The sequence below is a fragment of the Capra hircus genome, chromosome 19 (genome assembly GCF_001704415.2).
Source record: "Capra hircus breed San Clemente chromosome 19, ASM170441v1, whole genome shotgun sequence".
NCBI lineage: Eukaryota > Metazoa > Chordata > Mammalia > Artiodactyla > Bovidae > Capra > Capra hircus.
The window spans coordinates 9,334,736-9,358,757 of NC_030826.1; the positions used below are offsets into that span (position 1 = coordinate 9,334,736).

Genomic DNA, 24,022 nt, shown 5'->3' on the forward strand with positions numbered 1-24,022 from the left:
ACTGGACCACGGGGCAAGTCCCTGTTTTCCATCCTGTATCAGTCAAACTCTAAAAGCTAGTTGTATACCGGACAATTGGTGGAATACGGTAGGTAGTAGTATAGCTAATGCATTTTTCTTCTTGAATTTTGGGTTTTTCTGATTCATTTATTTAATAAATATTAAATATTTTTTGTTTAAATCAGCCAGAATTGGCTTCTGTTTGTAGTGAATGAATCCCTTTGGATGTCCACTTTTCTCTCTATAACCTCAAAAGAATTATTGTAGTTCCTTATTTCACTTGTCATGTTAAATCCTTTTTTGTGTCCCAAATCAACATATTAAGCTCTATCACTCATGCTCCAAACCTGCTGTAATTTGTTTTAAATTAACAATGTCGTGATTTTATCAAATATTTGACACATATAAAACCAAACCCATTTTCCCCTAAATTGGTTTTCTTTTTCTGCTTCATTTCTCTTAATGTCAGAACCTTTCTCAAAGACTAACTCATAAGGACTATGTATCTAGTCAGTTGCCAAATTATTAATTCCATAAGTGGTATGCTCAAGGGTCAGCAAGTTCTCTAAGAACTTGGAGATTAGAGATATAAATTTGCTCTCAGAATTAAACTATGTAATCTTCAAGATCCCTTACTAATAGTTGTTGTTTAGTCCCTATTATTAATTGTATGTTACAGAAACAATAGGAAGGCAGAATAAGCCCACTTGGGAATGTAAAACCTAGTTAGTTCCAGAGCCCCAGACAGCAGGGAGAGTCTCACTGTAGGAGTCCGCAGAGATGAATGAACTATCACCCTTCTCTATTCTTATTTCTTGGTCAAGATTCAAAGTTGGGGAGAGAGTATTCTGTTGACCTAACTTAGGTCCGTGTCTGACCCCAGGATGTGATAGCATCTGGGGAAAAAAATCAGTACAGTTATCTCTGGCTTCTGCAAGAGGAGGCCCGGAGGCTTACCAAAACTGCCTACAGTGGAAGAGGGGTGATTGCCTAAAAGAGATGGAGATGCTGCTAGGAAAGGGATATAGCTGCTGGGCAACCAGAAACAAGGGATGTACATTGTAATTTATGACTTGCTCAAAGTCTTATTTTTATTTATTTATTTATTTATTTATTACGTTTATTTTATGTTTATTTATTTATTTTTTTTCTTACATGCGTTCCCAAACATGAACCCCCCTCCTCAAAGTCTTATTATTAGGAAACAGCCTATCTAACTCCAATCTTTGCTCTTATATGAATGTAGTGGTTCTCTACTTGGGATGATTTTGCCTCCCAGGGGACGTTTAGCATTGTGAAGATATTTTGCTCATCTCAACACTAAGAACAGGTGCCACCGGCTTCTAGTGGATAAGGATCAGGTATACGGCCAAACATCCTAAAATGTACCTTACAGCCCCCAGTAACACAGAATGGACAGGGAAGCCTGGCATGCTGCAGTCCATGGGGTCGCAAAGAGTCGGACACGACTTAGCGACTGAACTGAACTGAAAATACCAGTAACGCTTAGGTTAGAAACTCTAACCTGAGAAAATATGGCCTGGGGCCATATTCTTTAAGTGTGTCCATCAGAAGTGTTAACATCCTGTACAGTACGGTAGAAAAAGGAGGATCAAAATGGCGCTAACTTTGATTTAACCACTCAAGCCCTGTTCACGGGAATGAGGGTCCTAGTTAGATTGGTCCTGATAACTAATCCTAATTGTAGAAATGGTTGCATCAGGCTATCTCAATATGATGCTTTAGATATTTGAATCATAATGAACTCTGATTCTATGCACATCAGTTATCAACCTGTTGATAGTTTGATTTCCCAATTATTAATACTTTGGTTATAGCCAGATGGATAGAATTGTCTGGTCTCAATGGAAGTAATAGTTCTCATTGTAAATTTCTATATTGTCATTGTGACTTTTATATATCATTTCCTTCTGAGATTTGTTAGTGTCAGTTAATATACTTCCATAGTAATTTTGAACACCCAAATTTCTTTTTTTCCCCAGATTAAAACAAATTTATATATTTGCTTGGCCATGCTGGGTCTTACTTGGAGCACCCAGGATCTCCAGTCTTCATCGTGGCATGTAGGATCTTTAGTTTCAGCACGTGAACTCGTAATTGCAGCATGTGGGGTCTAGTTCCCTGACCCGTGATTGAACCCAGGCCCCCTACATTGGGAGTGTGGAGTCTTAGCCACTGGACCACCAAGGAAGTCCCTTTACCTGTTTTACTGAGGAATGAAAGTAGGAATAAAAAGAATAAAAGAGTCCCAGTTTTATTTATATAATTGACATACATCAATGTATAAACTTAAGGTTTACAGCCTAATGATTTGACTTACATTATATTGTAAATTACTGCAGTAAGTTTAGTTAGCATCCATCATTTCATATAGATACAATTAAAGCACAAAGAAAAAATTTTTTCCTTGGGACAAGAACTGTTAGGATTTACTTTCTTGAATTTCATGTACATCATATGGCAGTGTTAACTATAATCATGCTGTACATTATCTCCCTGATCCTTATTTATCTTGTAACTGGAAGTTTGTACCTTTCAACCACCTTTCTCTAATTGCCCCTCTCCCAGCACTCTGTCTTTGGTAACCACAAATCTGACCTCATTTTCTATGAGTTTGTTTTAAATTCTATATAGAGAGATCGTACAGTGTGTTTCTCTGTGTGACATATTTCACTTAGCATAATGCTTCCAAGGCCCATCAATACTGTTGCAAATGGCGGGATTTCCTCAACCTGCCCCCTACCTCAGAGTCCTAACCACTGGACTGTCAGGGAAGTTCCCAGGATTTCCTCATTTTTTGTGTGTGCGGCTGAATAATATTTCATTGTATGTATGTATGTGTGTGTGTGTATAAATACATACACATGTGTGTGTGTGTATATATATATATATCACGACTTCTTCATCCAATAATCTGTTGGGTTTTAGGACACTGAGCTCCCAAGTTTATTTTTTAAAATATTTATTTATTTATTTTGGCTGCATCAGGTCTTAGCTGTGGCATGTGGGATCTTTCCTTGCAGCATAGGCTTCTCTCTAGTTGTGGTATATGCAGGCTCCAGAGCACATGGACTCTAGTTTCCAACAGGTGGGCTCTCTAGTTGAGGCACACAAGCTCATTTGCATGGGATCTTGGTTCCCTGACCAGGGATCAAACCCCTGTCCCCTGCATTGGAAGGTGGATTCTTAACCACTGGAACACCAGGGAAGTGCCCTGAGCTTCCAAGTTTAAATTGATAAAATTTATCATAAATTTGTACAGGTAAACGTCACTATGGTAGTTACAAGATGAATTCTTTGACACCCCTCCCATCAGGAAATGGGGTGTATTTTGTCCCCTTTTATTGAAAGTAATGTGCCTATAACTGCTTTGACCAATAGAGTTGTTACTCAATAGCTAAGTCACACTCAACTCTTTGTGACCCTATGGACTGCAGCACTCCAGGCTCTTCTGTCCTCCACTGTCCCCTGAGTTGGCTCAAATTCATATCCACCGAGTTGGGGATGCTATCTGAGCATGTCATCCTCTGCCGCCCCCTTCTCTTTTTGTCTTTAATCTTTCCCAGCATCAGGGTCTTTTCCAATGAGTCAGTTCTTCACATCAAGTGGCCAAAGAATTGGAGTTTCAGCTTCAGCATCAGTCCTTCCAATGAATATTCAGGACTAATTTCCTTTAGGATTGACTGGTTTGATCTCTTTGCAATCCAAGGGACTCTCAAGAGTCTTCTTCAGCACCACAATTCAAAAGCATCAATTCTTTGATGTTCATATCTGTACCTGACTACTGGAAAAACCATAGCTTCGACTATATGGACTTTTTCTATTTTTTTAATTGGAGGCTAATTACAATATTGTAGTGGTTTTTGCCATACACTGACATGAATCAGTCATGGGTGTACATGCGTTCTCCATCCCGAACCCCCCTCCCACTTCCCTCGCCATCCCATCCCTCAGGGTCATCCCAGTGCACCAGCCCTGAGCACCCTTTCTCATCCATTGAACCTGGGCTGGCAAACTATTTTATTTATGGTAATATACAGGTTTCAGTGCTATTCTCTCAAATCATCCCACCCTCGCCTTCTCCCATAGAGTCCAAAAGTCTGTTCTTTTCATCTGTGTCTCTTTTGCTGTCTTGCATAGGCTACACGGACTTTTACGGCAAAGTGACGTCTCTGTTTTTTAATAGGCTGTCTAGGTTTGTCATACTTCCCAGGTGGCTCAGTGGTAAAGAATCTGCCTACCAATGCAGGAGATGTGAGTTCGATCCCTGAGTCAGGAAGATCCCTTGGAGGAGGAAATGGTAACCCACTCCCGTATTCTTGCCTGGAAAATCCCATGGACAGAGGAGCCTGGTGGGCTGCAGTCCATGGGGTCTCAGAGAGTCAGACACGACTGAGCCACTGAGCACAGACATGCACGCGTGCTAGGTTTGCCTTAGCTTTCCTTCCAAGGAGCACGCATCTTTTCATGACTGCCGTAACTGTCTACAGTGACTTTGGAGCCCCCCAAAATAAAATCTGTCACTGCTTCCACTCTCCCCCCTTCTATTTGCCATGAAATGATGGGGCTAGATGCCATGATCTTAACTTTTTAATGATGAATTTCAAGCCAGCTTTTTCACTCTTTCACCCTCATCAAGAGGCTCTTTAGTGCCTCTTTTCTTTCTGCCATTAGAGAAGTATTATCTGCATATCTGAGACTGTTGATATTTCTCCTGGCAGTCTTGATTCCAGCTTGTGCTTCAGCCAGCCCAGCATTTCGCATGATGTATTCTGCATATGTTTAATAAGCAGGGTGACAATATATAGCCTTGTCATACTCCTTTCCCAATTTTGAACCAGTCTGTTGTTCCATGTCCAGTTCTGTTCCTTCTTGACCTGCATGCAAGTTTCTCAGGAGACAGATAAGGTGGTCTGGCACTCTCATCTCTTGAAGAATTTTCCAGTTTGTGTGGTTGTGATCCACACAGTCAAAAGCTTTAGCCTAGTCAAATGAAACAAAAGTAGATGTTTCTCTGGAACTCTTTCGCTTTCTCTATGATCCAATGAATGTTGGCAATTTGATCTCTGGTTCCTCTGCCTTTTCTAAATCCAGCTTGGTTCATGTACTGCTGAAGCCTAGCTTGAAGGATTTTGAGCATAACCTTGCTAACATGTGAGATGAGCAGAAGTAGTGGCTCAGATGGTAAAGAATCTGCCTGCAATGCAGGAGACCTGGGTTTGATCCCTGGGTTGTGAAGATTCCCCTGGAGGAGGGCATAGCAACCCACTTTAGTATTCTTGCCTGGAGAATCCCCAGGGACAGAGGAGCCTGGCAGGCTACATCCCTGGGGTTGTAAAGAGTCGGACACGACTGAGCGACTCAGCACAGCACATATAAGAGTTTAAACATTCTTTGGCATTGCCTTTTGTTGGGATTGGAATGAAAACTGTGACCACTGCTGAGTTTTCTAAATTTGCTGACATATTGAGTGCAGCACTTTCACTGTATCATCTTTTAGGATTTGAAATAGCTCAGCTGGAATTCCATCACCTCCACTAGCTTTGTTTATAGCAATGTTTCCTAAGACCTACTTGACTTTGCCCTCCAGGATGTCTAACTGTAGATGAGTAACCACACCATCATGATTATTTGAGTCATTGAGACCTTTCTTGTATAGTTCTTCTGTGTATTCTTGCCACCTCTTCTTAATCTCTTCTGCTTCTGTTAGGCCCTTACCGTACCATAGAATTAATGCTATTGATTTATGACACCAGTTCACACCTTCTGTCTTTTTCATTGAAACACTCATTCTTGGAACTCTCAGGTACCATGTAAGACATCTGATTACCATGAGACTATTATAATAGAGACGTTAGGTGTGGACATTCGAGTTGACAGTTCCAGCTGAGCTCTCGGTTAATAACCTGCCTCAGCACAATCAAATATCTTGAAAATAATTTATATATTAGTCATTTTCCACTCAAGTTTTTTCAGTATCACTGGAAAAAAAGGTAGAATGTGAATGAGTCTCTGGACATCTAGCCTAGTTGAGCCTTCAAATAATTTTATGCCTAACCAACTGCTATTAGACTCCAACCTTATGAGACCTACAAGTGAGAACCACCTATGTGAGCCCAGTCAACCTACAGGGCTGTGAAATACGGTAAAGTGGGTTTTTAAAGTAATTTTTGTGCTCTACCTATAATGTTCTATTTTAATTATCCTAATTGTTTTCAAATTTGTTCCTCAGTTGCAAGGTAGAGGTTTTTTTTTAAATTTTTATTGGAATATAGTTGATTTACAATGTATTAGTTTCAGGTATATAGCAAAGTGAATCAGTAATACATATACATGTGTCCACTCTTTTTTAGATTCTTTTTCCATAGAGACCATTTCAGAGTGCTGAGTAGAGTTCCCTTGCTATACAGTAGACCCTTTTTAAGGCGGTCTTTGCTCTAGCCACTGTCTGGCAGTCATTTGTTTCGCAGCAATAGATAGCCACTGTACTTAGCTGTGAGCCTCTCTGGGTGGTTTACTGGTCTGAAGTGTCACCGGGTGCCTTGTTAGAATGTCCAGCCTTCCTATAGAGTGTCTTAGCCTCCTCTGGTCATCTTCACTTCCACTGACACAGCTCTTTTCTGTACTCCTTATCTCCCGCTGCCCAACTGACCTTCCAGCTTTCAGTGTTTCTTCTGAAAGAGTATTTGTGTATTAAATTTTCTTAAAATACAGTTTTCATGTCTCTTTCAAAATCAATGTTTCTGCCAACACTTACAACATAATTGTAATTCCATCTCCCAGTACTCTAATCTTGAGCTTTTGCCATGCCCGTAAGCTTAATACCTTAAAGATTCATGAAATTATTTTTTCCAGAGATACAAAGTTCCAGGATTTTATATGACACCTGAAAAAGATATTTGATAGTTTTATATATGAATGGTCCAAGTTTATTTTGTATCAATATTTTGGCTTGCTGCCTTTGTACAAATAACTGCAATACATTGTACTGACATTTAGGTATATGGAGGTTCTTCAAATCTTAATAGTTCCCAACTTGCAAAATTACTGGAAACCACGTGTGCTATATTGGTGCCAGATATGTCATTTATAGATCACTCTTTCATAAGCCAGTAAGTCAATTCATATGCCCAAATCATTTCCCTTCTGGAAAAGCTACATTGTATCAGCATGGTTACCATGTGTGGTAATTGATAATGTCTGTGCCACATGGCTTACCTTACCCTTGTCCAACCCAGCTATTCTACCACCTATGATTACCATATGTTACAGCACTCTAGGTTAATGGAATCATTTCCATCTTCCCCTCTAGTCACAAATGTCATTGTGGCTCAATTCCATCAGCTCCACACTCAATGAAGAATGAAGTGGTTGGTACTATCTGAGAACAGGAAATAACTTTGTGAGTTTTCATATTTGGTTGTCTGCTTCCTTTTCATTTAAAAAAGCAGTTGGACTTTTAATGAATGCTCTGGAATGGGTAATGGGTATCTGCTGACTAAAAGAGAATACAATTAATATTACTCTTTAATTCTTGCTTGTATTTAGTCTAAATAAATATATAAAGGGTATAAAAATTAGATGGTAATAATGTAGCCTTTTTTTTAATCACCATAAAGTGCTTTTCAGTTTTTATAAAGTAAAAACTAGAAGCAAAATATTGAAGTGGATTTTTAAAAAGGAGTCAATTCATTTGAGAAGGACCATTTATTATAGAAGGAATATATTACATCTCAGCCACCTACAATATCCTTATCAGAACTGCCATCAACCCCTGCCCTCTTCCTGTTTCATAAGCATGTCATAGTAAGTTAAAAAAAGTTTGATTCCTCAAAGAACTAAGCAAAATAAAAACAAAAGTTTGTTATTATCAGTGGTTAAAGCATTAAGAAAAAAAAGTTAGAACCTGTTTTGGGGACTTCTTTGCTTTTTAAAACTGATGCAAATAGTGCATGTGGACCTGTTAATACCTGATGTGAATTCTAATTTTAACAGGTATGGACTTGCTGCAGTATGACCATAGTAGCCAGCAAAAGAAGAGGAATAAAAATTAATATAGTAGTAATAGTTTTGGCAGCAAATTGATGTGATTTAACAGTTCTTAAATCACAACTATTCATACAATAGAATACTACTCATCAATAAAAAAAGACAACTACTGATAAACACAACAACATGGGTGAATCTCAAAAACACGCTGAATGAAAAAAGTCTAGGCACAAAAGAGAACATACCTCATGATTCCATTTATATGAAATTCTAGAATAGGCAAAACTAATCTATAGTTAATTATCCTTATCTTCTACATCTTCCAGGATGTAGAAGATGTAGGTAGGGTATATTGAGAAGGGAGGAAGATGCTCTTATTTGAAAACATTTATGTGCTCAGTTTTTTCAGTTGACAGGTATTCTCTTGCTCCCTACTAGTCAGTTTGACAATGCAATCAAATTAATATCTCCAAAATACTTATTTATTAGTTATCCTTCCATCAATTTAAAAAATATGAATGGAACATTTCTCTAGGCACATATCAGAGATATATGTAAGTCCCCTTCACAGTTTCCCCAATTATTATTAACATTTTACATTAGTGAGGTACATCTGTTACAACTGATGAGCCCATATTGATATATTATTATTAACCAAAGTACATAGTTTACACTTGGGTTCACTCTGTGTTATATGTCCTGTGGTTTTTGGCAAATGTCTAATAATTTGTATCTACCATTATAGTATCATACAGAATAGTCTTTGCTTCCCTCAAAATCCTATGTTCTGTCTATTCATCTTTACCCTCCCTACCTTTGAACCACTGGCAACCTATTCATAATTTTTTTAAGGTTTTAAAAATAGAATGTATTTCTTAAAAGTTAACATAGGCATAATAGGAAATCATTTACTGCTATCTTCAAGTAAACTCACTGTTCAAGTAGCACCTTTGAGAACCTAGACTTGCTTTAATGTCAACTTAATCCATTTATAATTGTTTTATATATTTTTATCACTTTAAAATATTATTTGTTATTGTATTAACTGAGATCCAGTTAAGAAAACAGAGGGAATAGAATACAGGAAGTTAGTTACACACATGATAGGAGAGCTAAAAAGCCAAAAGGGAAGGTCCACCAGTATCTTAGTCTGACTGGGGTGCTATAATGAAAAAATCATAAGTGGGGTGGCTTACAGCCACAGAAGTTCATTTCTCACAGTTCTGGAGGCTGGAGTTCAGTAATCAGGGTGCTGGCAGATGCAGTGTTTGGGACAGACAGTGGTCTTCTTACTGTGTTTTCACATTTGGAAAGGGAGAGGCGTCTCTCTTGCACCTCATCTTTAATGGCACTAATCCCATTCATGAAGGCTGTGCCCTCATAACCTAATTACCTTCCAAAGACCCTCACCTCCTAATTCATACCTTCACCTTGGGGGTTAGGATTTAAACATACGAATTTTTGGAGCACACAAATCATCCATCCATAGCAGGCAAGATTAGGCAGCTAAAGCCAACCACCATCTCTAGGCTGATGGACAAATGGAAGATGATGTTTCTGGAGCTCTAGGACTGGTGTCAAAGAGAAAAGCTGGAAGGACAGGTTCAGGGGGAGCAAAGCTATAAAGGAGAACCAGCGAGCATTAGGACCGAGGTAGGGGACAGGGAAGAAATATCTTGGCTTTTTGCCTTTCCTTCCACCTTCTAGTTTCCTGCTGCTGTCTCCCACTGGGCAAATCGCAGCTGGAACTGAGCTGTCCAGGAACCTGGTGAATACAGCTTGAAAGAGTCAGCACCCCTGTAATACCAAGGAGAGCAAAGTAGGGGAAGAAATGGATGTGAGAACAAAAAAAGGACTAAGCCGTAATCAATTCTTTTTAACTTTTAAAATAAACCTTATTGAGGTATAATTTATGTAACAAAACACTTATTTAAAGTGTACACTTGGATCCTTTTTGACAAATGAATACACCTATATAAAACACCCAGTCAAGATATAGAACATTCTAATCCCTCCCACAAAGTTCCACTTATTCCTTTTCCATGAATCCTCTACTCCACGTCAGTCCTAGACAACCACTAATCTGCTTTCTGTGACTATAGATTAGTTTTGCCTATTCTAGAATTTCATATAAATGGAATCATGAGGTATGTTCTCTTTTGTACCTAGACTTTTCTCATTCATTATGTTTTTGAGATTCACCCACGTTGTTGTGTTTATCATAGTTTTTTTTTTTATTGTTGAGTAGTATTCTATTGTATGAATATGCCACAATTTGTTTATCCGTTCACTATTGATGTACACCTGGGTTTTGTCCAAGTTTGAGCTGTTATGAATAAGACTATTGTAAAAAATTTATATACAAGGGTGTTTTTTGTGATGTGTGTCTGCGTCTGTGTTTGGTGGACACGTTTTCATTTCTTGTGGGTAAATGTCTGGGAGACGGATTACTGGGTCATATAAGAAACTGCCCAACTCAACACTTTTATTTAACCTTTTTTTAAGATTTTATGATTTTGGCCATGCCTCATGGCTTGGGGGATCTTAGTTCCCCAACTGAGGATTGAACCTGGGCCCTCGGCAGTGAAAGCACCAAATCCTAGCCACTAGACCACCGTGGGATTCCCCTTTTTAATCTTGAAATATCATCCTTAATCATCCTTAATCATGAAAGAACATGTGCATTTCCTCCAAAGAGCTAAGGCTTAGAGAGAGAACAATTCTTATGACAAATCTAAAAAAAAAAAAAACTTCTAAAAAGTTAAATGCTCTTAATACATATGTTTTTTATAGCTCTATTTTAAAATAGACAACAAGAAAGGGGATTAGGGAAGTATAAGAGGAGAGGAACTGAAAAGGAAAGTAAAGCAATGCAAAATAATGACTAAAAAGACTCGACAATGGCAGAATCATCCTACACAGCTGCTCTGAGATCCCAGCAGTGCTGTCAGCCACCTTCTGGTGAAGCTCCTCTGTCAAATGGATGCAGCAGGATCCATATTGATCTTTTGTAAAGGAATATCTTCATTAATATAAGCAAACACACCTCTCATTTATGGTAATGTAGAGGTGTAGGCTTTTTCTTTTACTCTTAGTAGTAATGTTTCCCCAACACATAACACTTACTTTTGATATGTGGGTTGAGTCATAAATTAACGTCACAAATAAATGTCACCTAGACGAGGGAGGCAACTACATTACAAAATAGGGAGGTGTAGCTTAGATGTGAATTGTTAACAGTTGACAGCTCTGTGCTCTTGAACTAAATGTCATTGTGTCAGATTCTGGGAAATTAAATAGTTGTTGGAATGTAAAATTGCGGACATTTAGGTTTTGTAGCCTTGTAAGGTATGTCAGTCTTTTCTAGACATTCTGAAATGGAAATGAACAGGTGGATTGAAAACAAAGGCAAATGAAGAGTTTAAAGACTTTCTTGGCATCACATAAAGAAGTCGCTCTACACTAGTGATGTTTTAAACAAAACATGTATAAATACAGTTAGCTTGTCTGGAAACAGACTTATTTATTGGGTCTTACCATTTACCTTTGAGACAAAAATAAGTAGTTATAGAGGACTCATGCATTACTCAGTATACACTTTCTATCATGTATTATTTAATCTCAAGCTAAGAAAGAGAATGGACGTCTATTTTACATGATGCCATAATGTACATTAGTGAGCTCAACCCACTTATTCTTAAAATAACAGTATCACATCAGGGATTTAGAATACAGTATTATATGAAAACAGTTGGCAGGGAGACTCCTTCTGCCATTAATAACTGACTAGAAATGTTATTTCAGATCCTAAATCCAACTGAAATCCAGAAGGAATAAATGGAGAGGATGGGGTGGGTATTTTGTGAACATGTTTTTCAAAGTAGAGAAAGAATCACCATATTTTTGCTGAATTATATGTTGCCATGGACATGGCAGTATGCAGTAATGATGCTGTCATCTACACAGCTGTATAACAACCCAGCTTCTCCCTCTCCCACTCCCCTCAGTAAGGCTTGAAAATAATAGGTTTGTGTGTAGTTTGGTAAGAAAATTAGAATAATTTAAAGTTGTTTCAGTTTCAGTCTACAAAAATAGAGACTCAGGGGGATGGGGAAGAAGAGCAAACAAAATGTACCAAAAAATACAGATTATGTAATAAAGTATATATTTGTTGTTGAGTCACTAAGTCATGTCGGACTCTTTTGCGACTCCATGGACGTAGCCCCCCGGTTCCTGGGGTTTCCCAGGCAAGAATACTGGAGGAGCTTGCCTGCAGACACTCAAGAAGGGTGTCTTGATGTGCTGGAAATCTGATGGCTTAGTCCTTGTTGCATCGCAATATCTTGAAGTCTCAGTTTTTTCATCCATGGAATGGAATCATGGTAATACCTTCTACCTGGAGGCGCTATTATAAGGATTAAGGGGATGAATATAACGCATACACTATAAAGCTTTTTGAAAATAAGGCTTGATAGATGTATTACACTGCTGAGTCTTCAAAGTCAGAGAAGAGTACAGGAAAAAGGGTCTAGAAAGGCTTTAGAAGCTGACAATCTGGGTTCCAATTCCAATGCCACGACTAGGAGTTTCCACACCTTGAAAAAAGAAATGCACTTAATCCTGCTTCCTCTTCTGGGGAAATGAGGCTAACACCACTTCACAGAATCAGATGAGAGAATGGAGGCAAAGGCACCCACCTTTGTAGATGTTGAATGCCTTCCCCTGCAAACTACTTACTAATGTCATCGACAGTAGAAGGTTTTCGCACTGTGGTATCTTTCCGCACATACGGACCCTAAGACAAGACAGGACAGATAAGGAAAACTGAGGTGAATCCAAATCAGGGGAGACCAACAGCTAGACCGGGCGAACCTCTTAGTTCCCTCTTAACCACTTTGAGGTTAGGGTATCCACACAATGAAGGCATTCAGAGTTGGAGAGGGGACCAAGTCGAGTGCCCCTTTCGACTCCGTGGACTCGACGGGAGGGACCCTGAAATTCTTCCTTAGAGGCCGGTTGCCATGGCGACGGTCTCTAGGCAGCTTGGGCTGCTCTCAGTAGGGCTAGAGGGTGGGCCTCCGCCGGACCCCGCGCGCGCGCCCGAGACCAACTTTCCCTCCAGACCCGCGAGGGGCGGCGCGCTCCGCCCCCCGGCCCCAGGCCGCGCACGTCCGGGCTCGGCGGCGCGCACGCCTGCGGGAGCCCTCTCCAGGCAACCTAGTGCTGATCGCTCGTGCCGGTGCGGCCGTTAACCGCCCTTGCGGGAGCCAGAGGCTCGCCAGCAGCCCCCCTCCCTTTCCTGGGCCTCCCCCACCCGTTTCCCCGGTCGGCCCTGGGGCATGAGCAGCGATGGCCGGCTGCACCCCCGAGGAGAAAACTTACCGGCGCTTCCTGGAGCTATTCCTGGGCGAGTTTCGCGGACCGTGCGGCGGTGGCGAGCCCCAGCCGGAACCCGAACCCGAAGAGTCGGAGCCCGAGCCCGAGCCCGAACTGGTGGCGGCTGAGGCGCGCGAGGCGTCGGTCGAGGAAGCCGGGGAGGCGGCGGCCGCGGGGGCCGCGTCGGAGGAGGGGGAGCAGGAGCAGGAGAGAGAAGACCCCGAGCCCGAGGAGGAGGAGGTGGAGGAGGAGGCGGCGGCGGCGGCGGCGGGCGAGGAGGCGGCGGCCCGGGGGCAGTCGGCCGTGCCGCCGCCGCAGCCCCGGCTGCCGCCGCTGCCCCCGCTGCCGCGGCCACTGTCGGAGCGCATCACCCGCGAGGAGGTGGAGGGCGAGAGCCTGGACCTGTGCCTGCAGCAGCTCTACAAATAGTTAAGTAGCGGGGCTCGGCCGGGGGGTGGGCCGCCGTCCCCGCCGCGCCGGCCTCGACGCGGCTCCCTCTGCCGCTCGAACTGCTCGCTTTTCCGCTCCTCATTCCCCCGCCCGCCTCACGCCGGCGCCCTGGCGAGGCTGGAAGCGCCCCCGCTGCTCGGACTCGGGCGGTCGGCGGCGAGATGCCCACGCCCGCCGCGGCCCCCGCGCCTCCCGCCGGGCCCGGGAGCCGCCCCCCGCGCCCTCCCGCCGGGCCCCGGGCTTCCCGCTTCTCCCTGGCCGCCCACTTCTTTCTCCACTTCTCACACCTTTTCTGCTTGGTGCCTGGGAAGGTCCTTCCTTCTAGTCTTGAGAGCTCCCTCTTCCCAGCCCTCTCCTTCCTCCTGGAGGTTTTCCTCCACCCGGGTCTGTCTGTTTCCCGGCGCGAGTCGCCCCCCCCCCCCCCTGTTGTTTGGCGGCGGAGAGACGCGGTCTCCTTTCTAGGCAGGAGCTGCTTGCTGGGTGCCTCCTGCGTAACCGCAACAAAGATGATAATCCCGGCCCCAGATCCACAAGAGGGGAGACTGGAGTCGATATTCTTCTGTTGGGCGCTCAGTGTTGAAAGTGTAGATGGCTTAATATACGGAAGCCTCGTATCGTAGTTTAATGATACTTGATAACTCATAATTGAGGGAGGTGGGAAGGAAATGAGGAGGGAAGATAAGGAAAATTTTACCTTCGAGCCTTCAGGTGAAAGACAGAGTCGCAATTCGTTAAAGTGGAAAACTCTGGCTGGTTTGATAAAATTGCAATTAGGTGCAGTATTTTCAGTCCATTAAGTAGATGGGGTAGAGAGAAAGCAGATGGCTTAGCTACACAGATGAAAGTCTAAAATAGAAAGGTCAAGGCTTTGCCTTTCATCCCAGTTTTTATGGGCCTGAAATAGAAGCAGTTTACAATTGCGTTTCTTTCTAAATGGAATTGTTCTGAAATAATGACAGAGGAGAATACTAACAAGTTTCTGAGAACACTGGTAAATCTCGGGAGCCTTTTGCCATTCTGCTGATAGTTGTAATGAAAGATGTTACTCTGTCCCCATCAAAAAGTTTACTACTGCAAGATTCACTGCAGTTAAGATCACTTCTTGGATTTCTTTTAAACGCTTAGATTAAGAAAAGGACCTGGAAAGTAAAGGTTTTGTCTTCTTCCAACCTAACAGACACCTGACCAAATCATTCTTCCTGTTAAAACAGAAGCTTGTCAACAAGAAAAAACACTGAACATATGTGCTGTAAAAGTGGACTGTGTTGATACTTTATACACTTGAAATTTCAATTTTGAAATCCTATGTGGTTACCAAAGTAATACTGCTTTGGGAGAAATGTGAAATGGCATGTAAAAACATCTTAGGAGTATTTCTTCCTAGTGTTTGTAAACAACTGTAGAATAGAGTTTATGAAATATCATTTTTAATACTATATAGACACTTAAGACTTCTTGCTTAAAATAAAATGGAATTGTTTAATGAAGTGGAAAGATTTATCTTAGCATCAGACTAACTCTACTTTGACAATTTTACCTTTACAAATGAATTAAAGAAATACACATTTAAACATTAGAGAAGGTCCATTTCAAAAAAAGAGTTATTAGTTTAGAAATATGTACCATTCAAGGTTTTTTAAAAATGAAATCTGTATGAAGATGATGGTAGGTAGATGTGTGTTTTGCCACATGGAAGGGAAGCAAGATTTTCAATACATGTATAAACCAGAAAAGTATTCAGATTATAAAATGACCATCTAATTGAGAAAGTTTAGATTTGAAGTAAAACTAGCAAAATTGAAGTTGGAAAACATTATTTCACCTTAAATCAAAGATTTCATCATGTATACTGTTTTGTGCAGAAGCTATTATGTTTTACTCAGATATAAAATGCCTGGCTTGTTTATGTAAAGTATCTTCAAGGTTGTTAACAGACAGAAAAAAACAAAACAAAACCCAAAAACCTAAAAGTCTCACAGTTTAAAAACACGTACTTTTTGTGCTTTATTATTTATGAAAGAAAATCGTACAACTTGGCCACAAGAATAAGTACTGGAAGGCGTTGTAGAGATAGATCATTTTCCTGTTCGCTTCGTTTTACAGAAGAGAAAACTGAGGATCCCGATTCAGAAATGACAAATTATGTACAAATGGTTTTCCAGCATTTTTTAATATAATTTTTGAACCTCAAAACTCTCAGAGTTGTCAAATTTCCTAGGAAAAGTTGAGTAATCAGATTTCCTAGGAAACACTTTGAAATCATTCTGATTAGGAATATGTTGGAATTACTAATTTGGTGGAGGTGAAGTTTTTTTTTTTTTCCAAAATATTTTCTCAGATACCCACTCTCTCTTTATTTTGGGAATTCTTAATATTCTTTAGAAACTGTCATGCTTGTTAGAGTGTGCTAAAATACTTAAATGAAATTACTTGAAATATATATTCACCAATTTCACATTTGAAACTAATGTAAGAAGAAACTAGAACCAGTTTCATAAGTCTCTAGCCTATTTTTTCTGTCAGTGTTTTATAAATATATAGTATGAAGCTACAGAAAAAAATAGAGGTGCTTACTTTCTCAATACTGTTTATGTAAATACTGGCTGAAATTTTACTTCAAAAACTACAGTGACTGTTTTTCCCAGTATTTTGCTTCTCTCAGAGTTTAAGAACAGAAGATATATTTATCATTCTTCATTTTGGTAAACTCAAAGCTTAGGATTAGCTTGAGATAAGCAGTTACTTAGGTAAGTAAAGGATCAAGGTTTAAATGGACAAAATATAATTAGCAACTTAAAAGTTTTTCAGTATTTGTGACAGTTTTTGCTATTAGGCTTAAAATGGGAACTATGTACTTGATATTTCTCTACTAGATAAAAAAAATATAACATTTTGAAAGAAAAATTATTTGAAATGTTAAAAATCCCCTAGGATGAGAAAAATCTCTGTTGTAGGCTATAAATACTTTTTTTTAAAGGACCATTTAAACAATTTTGTCTCAAATAATTAAATCTTTAAGAATGAATAATAAATTCAGTCAGTTCCTTAGAACTGTTTAACTGAATTAGTCTATTCCATGTCAATAAAAAATTCAGCTGCTCATGTAAAAATTATCTCCTTTACTCCTGTAAACTAAAATGCCCCCCAAGAGAGTAAAATAAATTCTAATGATGCAAAATTAGGATTTTTGAGGTTCATGGATCTCTTTGAAAAGGTGGAGGTGAGATATTTTATAGCTTTGAAATAATTTCAAATAAAATTTACAGCTGATCTTATAGCAGATATGAATAACCTTGGATAGGTTGCATAGGTCAATGCTGTATTTTATTTCTCTATATTATTGTATGGAGGATAAATCTATTTGTTTTAACCCAGGAGAAACAAATACTCTGAAGTCTGTAAGAGCTACATGTCAGTACATCTTTAGAGCAGTTGTCTCCTCAGTTATTCATTTAGCCTGGATTGGACTTCTCAAGGAGGGGGAGATATTTTGGTAGCCTGGCAAAGTTAAATACTTGCAGATGGTTTAGAGTAGTAATGAGGGTGGCCACTTTAAAAATGCCTTAGGAAAGAAAATCATTGTTTATAGACACTAATAATTCAGTTGTATTGAATTATGTAACTCATTAATGACTTTGAGATAGATTAGAAAGCCATTAAACTTTGTCTGTGTATATATATGGAAAAATACATGGATGGGAGTTATGCCACTGATTTAGAATACCCCCCCCCCCTTTTTTTATTCTTAAAACTAGTAAGAAGTAGCAGAAAAAAGAAAATAGCAACCATTCGGCGTAAGCCATAATTTTCGGGGTTGTCTCCTACGTCTTAGACTGCCACTTCTCTGTGAGCTTTTAATACTCTGCCTATGGGGTCGCAAAGAGTCAGACATGACTGAGCGACTGAACTGAACTGAACTGAAGCCTTTTATATTGTTGTTTGGTCCTTGGCCTTTTCAAGTTTGGTTGGCTTGTTGTCTGTGGCCAAAATCAGCCTCTCCTGTGATTTTGATTATTGTAGTTATGCTAATAGCTCCCATCTCTGCCTCCATCCTTTGACTGCTAATGGAAGGCTCTACCTAGATGTCTAAAAGTTTTCTCAAATTAAACTGTCCAAAGCTGAATTTGATCTTCCATCTCTCTCTGTCTCCCCCACAGAAGACAAAACTTGATTCTCTTTTTGGTGGGTTTATCCTTGATTTCTCCTTCTCTCCTCCTCATGTTCAGTCAAATTTTGCCTTCTACTTCAGTTCAGTTCAGTTGCTCAGTCATGTCCGAGTCTTAGCAACTCCATGAATTGCAGCACACCAGGCCTCCCTGTCCATCACTAATTCCTGGAGTTCACTCAGACTCACGTCCATTGAGTCTGTGATGCCATCCAGCCATCTCATCCTCTGTCGTCCCCTTCTCCTCCTGCCCCAATCCCTCCCAGCATCAGAGTCTTTTCCAATGAGTCAACTCTTCGCATGAGGTAGCCAAAGTATTGGAGTTTCAGCTTTAGCATCAGTCCTTCTAATGAACACCCAGGACTGATCTCCTTTAGGATGGACTGGTTGGATCTCCTTGCAGTCCAAGGGACTCTCAAGAGTGTTCTCCAGCACCACAGTTCAAGAGCATCAATTCTTCGGTGCTCAGCTTTCTTCACAGTCCAACTCTCACATCCATACGTGACCACAGGAAAAACCATAGCCTTGACTAGACGGACCTTTGTTGCCTTATAAATACCTCCTAAATATGGCCCTCACCATCCCTACTGTCATTGCTATTTCTTCCCAGTCTTCTCCAATATATTCTCCCCAGTGTATTAATAGTAAAGTGATTTCTCTAGAATCTAGATTATGTAGATTGATTAATTCTCACCCATTGCTTAAATATTTTACTGTTTACCTGGTATTAGCCAAACTGAGGTCAAAGGCACAGTTCTCCAGTCAGACACAGCCGAGTCTGCCTGAGGCAGAAGTTGCTAGGGGTTAGGGTCCAGCTATAAGTTAGAGGGAAGAGTCTGCACAAGATCACCCTCACTTCTGACACTGATTTTAATTTTCAGCTTTCTCAAAACTACTTTCAGATTTGATAATTTACTAGAAAGATTCACAGAACTCACTGAAAGCTTAATATATTAATGGATTATGGTTCAGTATAAGGAAAAGCTAGAACTTAGAACCAGCCAAAGTAAGGGATGCATGAGCTGCAATCTGGAGGGTTTCAGATGTGAAGCTTCCATTGTCCTCAGGGATGTGTTCCTCTCTCATGGAGTCTTGCCGGCCCAAAAAGCTCACCTAAGTTTCACTGTCCAGTTTTTATTGGAATTTATTGATAGATTGCTCACATGGTTGAACTTATTAATAGTTTCGAGTCTCCCACTCCAGGCTGATACCATGGGATCCAAAGGGCCCGCCGTGAATAACAAAGACACTCCTATTACTCTAGAAATTCCAGGGATTTAGAGGTTATTTAGAGGTTATTGCCTATTTCTCCATTGCCCTACAGATAAAATCCAAACAAGCCTTTACAATCTTACCAGCCCCATCCCTGAATCCCTGTCCACCCACTCCATCCCACCCCTGGAAACTATGCCTCAGCTGTTTGGGGCTGTTAACACATTAGTCTGAATGCACGGTGTCTGCTCTGCACCTTTGGGCATGACATGCTCGATCTGCCCCGCTCTCCCGCTCCGCCCAGTCTGTCCAGTCTCTGCCTGTTGGTCAGGTCTCCACCTCACATCTCTTCCTTTGTTCACCAGCCCCACACTCATAATGAAGTAGGCGTCTCTTCCGTGTCTCCTTATAGAATACCTAGTGCTTATTCCTCTTGTTCAGTTCAGCCGCTCAGTCGTGTCCGACTCTTTGTGACCCCATGAGTCACAGGACGCCAGGCCTCCCTGACCATCACCAACTCCCGGAGTTTACCCAAACTCATGTACATTGAGTCGGTGATGCCATCCAGCTATCTCATCCTCTGTCATCCCCTTCTTCTCCTGCCCTCAATCTTTCCCAGCATCAGGGTCTTTTCCAATGAGTCAACTCTTCGCATCAGGTGGCCAAAGTATTGGAGTTTCAGCTTCAGCATCAGTCCTTCCAATGAACACCCAGGGCTCATCTTCTTTAGGATGGACTGGATGGATCTCCTTGCAGTCCGAGGGACTTTCAAGAGTCTTCTCCAACACCACAGTTCAAAAGCATCAATTCTTCAGTGCTCAGCTTTCTTCACAGTCCAACTCTCACATTCATAATAACTACTGGAAAAACCATAGCCTTGACTAGCGGACCTTTGTTGGCAAAGTAATGTCTCTGCTTTTTAATATGCTATCTAGGTTAGTCAGAACTTTCCTTCCAAGGAGTAAGCATCTTTTAATTTCATGGCTGCAATCACCATCTGCAGTGATTTTGGAGCCCCCCAAAATAAAGTCTGCCACTGTTTCCACTGTTTCTCCATCTATTTGCCATGAAGTGATGGGACCAGATGCCATAATCTTCGTTTTCTGAATGTTGAGCTTTAAGCCAACTTTCTCACTCTCCTCCTTCACTTTCATCAGAGGCTTTTCAGTTCCTCTTCACTTTCTGCCATAAGGGTAGTGTCATCTGCCTATCTGAGGTTATTGATATTTCTCCTGGCAATCTTGATTCCCGCTTGTGCTTCCTCCAGCCCAGCATTTCTCATGATGTACTGCATATAATTAAATAAGCAGGGTGACAATATACAGCCTTGACGTACTCCTTTTCCTATTTGGAACCAGTCTGTTGTTTCATGTCCAGTTCTAACTGTTGCATCCTTACCTGCATATAGATTTCTCAAGAGGCAGGTCAGGTGGCCTGGTATTCCCAGCTCTTTCAGAATTTTCCAGTTTATTGTTATCCACACAGTCAAAGGCTTTGGCAATAAAGCAGAAATAGATGTTTTTCTGGAACTCTCTTGCTTTTTCCATGATCCATTGGATGCTGGCAATTTGATCTCTGGTTCCTCTGCCTTTTCTAAAACCAGCTTGAACATCAGGGAGTTCACGGTTCACGTATTGCTGAAGCCTGGCTTGGAGAGTTTTGAGCATTACTTTACTAGCATGTGAGATGAGTGCAGTTGTGTGGTAGTTTGAGCATTCTTTGGCATTGTCTTTCTTTGGGATTGGAATGAAAACTGACCTTTGCCAGTCCTGTGGCCACTGCTGAGTTTTCCAAATTTGCTGGTATACTGAGTGCAGCACTTTCACAGGAATTCCATCACCTCCACTAGCTTTGTTTGTAGTGATGCTTTCTAAGGCCCACTTGACTTCACGTTCCAGGATGTCTGGCTCTAGGTGAGTGATCACACCATTGTGATTATCTGGGTCATGAAGATCTTTTTTGTACAGTTCTTCTGTGTATTCTTGCCACCTCTTCTTAATATCTTCTGCTTCTGTTAGGTCCATACCATTTCTGCCCTTTATCAAGCCCATCTTTGCATGAAACGTTCTCTTGGTATCTCTAATTTTCTTGAAGAGGTCTCTAGTGTTTTCCATTCTGTTGTTTTCCTCTATTTCCTTGCATTGATTGCTGAGGAAGGCTTTCTTATCTCTCCTTGTTATTCTTTGGAACTCTGCATTCAGATGCTTATATCTTTCCTTTTCTCCTTGGCTTTTCACTTCTCTTCTTTTCACAGGTATTTGTAAGGCCTCCTCTTGTAGCACTTGTTTAATTTTTTTTCCCCCCACAGATATTTATGTATCATGACTAGTGGTCTTCAAAATAAGGTGTAGCCAAAGTAATCCAGTTCAGTGAAGGAATAAAATATTAAAATCTATTTCTTTGTATACAAAATATGAACTTAAGCTCATCCCCTCAAAAAAAAAAAGAATTAAGTGCTAGTAATACTTGACATATTAATTGAGAATGGCAGCTTGTTCTGTGTGACCGCTGACTTTATGTTAAACACTGTACCTGAGGTATCCTGATGACGATGACGTGCAGGTTTCTTGGCTTAGAGTTGACAGTGGCACCTTTCCTCCGATTTTAAGAACATTATGGATTATTACTGTTTACCTGCTCTCATTAAATGGATTCCTTGGTTGTATTTAACAAAGTTAACTCTCACAAAATAGATAATTGACTTAAAAAACCCCTGCAGAGAAATCATAGGTTGAACATATTATTTGTAATGCAAATGTAAGAAGCAACAAAACTTCTATTTTAGTTCTATTAGATTTTTTAAAGGGCGATTATATTTGATGAGAAATCTGTGAAAATGTAACTGTTAAGTATATTATGTAGAATACAGCTTACCTAAAGAAATAGTGATAATTCTGCTGGTGAGAGTGGGATGTATGCATGGGTATATGCATGTATGAAATTTATATGTGTATATGTACACACATCCACACATGAGAAATGTATATCTACGTTGAACGTGGGGTATTCATAATGTTCCAGGAGATTTTGATAAAGTGCTTGAAGGCAGTTGCATTAGATTATTAGCTACATGTTTGCCATCAAATCCCTAGGCCAGCAATGATGGGGACATATGCAACACACGATAAATCCAGTGAGTGAGCCAAGAGATTAAACGCAAAGTATTATTTATAACTATTTTAAACTGCTTTTTGAAAAACTTAGTAAAGTTTTGTATTCTCATATTTTAAAACTTTTTATTATAAAAAATGTAAAGTATAGAAAAAATTGTGTACTCATTGCTCAACCTCAGCAGTGATCAATTTGTGGCCAGTATTTTTTTCATCTATACCTTCACACATCTCACCCTACCTCCTGTGTAATTTTTAAATGAATACACAGTAATTTAATCACAATGCTGTTAGACATTTTAGGTGATACCAGTTTTTGGTTGCTCTAAGAATATTTTGATGGTCATCCTTTGAGCAAACCTTTGATTTTCTTAGAGTATATTTATATATAGTGTATATTGTTGGGATTATATTAAAGATATTGACATATTTAAGGCTTTTGGTATATAGTTCTTAACTGTCTTCTAACAAAGTTTTGTTGTTTACTCTCTGAGAAAATATATAAGAAAAAGATTATTGATTTTATGATTTAAACATTTACAAAATAACAGAATAATAAAAATATCCATATACCCCCCATTGCATTTCAAGAAATTATCATGATTAAGATTATTTGAAGGAAGTAAAGCATTTCATATATAAATTAACATTTCATATGAAATTGAACACTTTGTCACTCTCTTCTATGAACTCATTTCCTTTTGTTTCTTTCTAGAGGTAATCTGTAAATTTAGGGAATGTAGCCCTCTGCTCTATATTTTTATATTTTTACTACCCACATATTTGTATGGTCAAAATATGGGCGGCTTTTTTGTTTTTGTTTTCATAAGTAGCTTTCTTGAGACTAATGTTTTTAAAAAAGATTCATTAATTTGATACATACAGTTTTTTCATTTTAGCTACTATATAGATTCTGTATGAATATACTATGATTTATTTATCCAATTTCCTATTGAAGGACAGTCGAGTTGTTTCTAATTTTTGCATGTTCTGTACTGTAATGGCTAAAAATCGCTGCTCTTGTGGGTAAATCCTGAAATCTCAAAAGCTTAATGTAATGTTAGCTTATTTCTTGCTCAGAGAGTACTTTCAATGGAGAAGGCACTGTGTTCTATGGAGTGATTAATGGACTCAGGCTAGTCGAGTTTTTCATCTTCAGTCTGTGGTTTCCAAGGTTGCTCTAGGCATCAGCATACATCTAGCAAGCATAGGAGTGGAGAATGGTATTGGAGGTTTTTAGATGCCAGACCTTAGAAGTGGCATATATGTTTGTTCACTTTCCATTGACTAGAATTAACTGCATTTTAAAAATTGAAAGACACAGTGAATTTATTTTATTTTATTTAACCCAATATATGCAAATATACAAAAAGGGAAAGACTAGAGATCTCTTCAGAAAAATTGGAAATATCAAGGGAACATTTCACTTAAAGATTGCCAAAATAAAGGACAGAAATGATAGTGACCCAATAGATGCTGAAAAGAGCAAGAAGAGATGGAAGGAATAAATGGAAGAACTGTACAAAAAAGATCTTAATGAACCAGGTAACTATGATGGTGTGGTCAGTCACCCAGAGCTAGACATTCTGGAGTGTGAAGTCAAGTGGGCCTTAGGAAGCACTGCTGTTAATAAAGCTAGTGGATGTGATGAAATTCCAGTAGAGCTGTTAAAAAACCCAAAGGATGATGCTGTTAAAGT

At 39.9% G+C, this 24,022-nt stretch overlaps 1 protein-coding gene and 1 non-coding gene across 2 annotated transcripts in view; one reads left to right on the forward strand and one right to left on the reverse strand.

The window, feature by feature from the left end:
- On the reverse strand, positions 11,597-13,478 carry LOC106503183. Its single transcript, XR_001919666.1, has 3 exons — positions 13,393-13,478; positions 12,708-12,805; positions 11,597-12,605 (listed from the first exon to the last, which is right to left on the reverse strand). It is a non-coding gene; the product is annotated as an uncharacterized LOC106503183 (transcript).
- PPM1E (protein phosphatase, Mg2+/Mn2+ dependent 1E) overlaps positions 13,208-24,022 on the forward strand; it is a 229,683-nt gene continuing 218,868 nt past the window's right edge. The window contains exon 1 of the mRNA XM_018064131.1: positions 13,208-13,814. Coding sequence (XP_017919620.1) covers positions 13,360-13,814 — 455 coding nt within the window. The 5' untranslated portion in view covers positions 13,208-13,359. The remainder of the gene's footprint in view (positions 13,815-24,022) is intronic.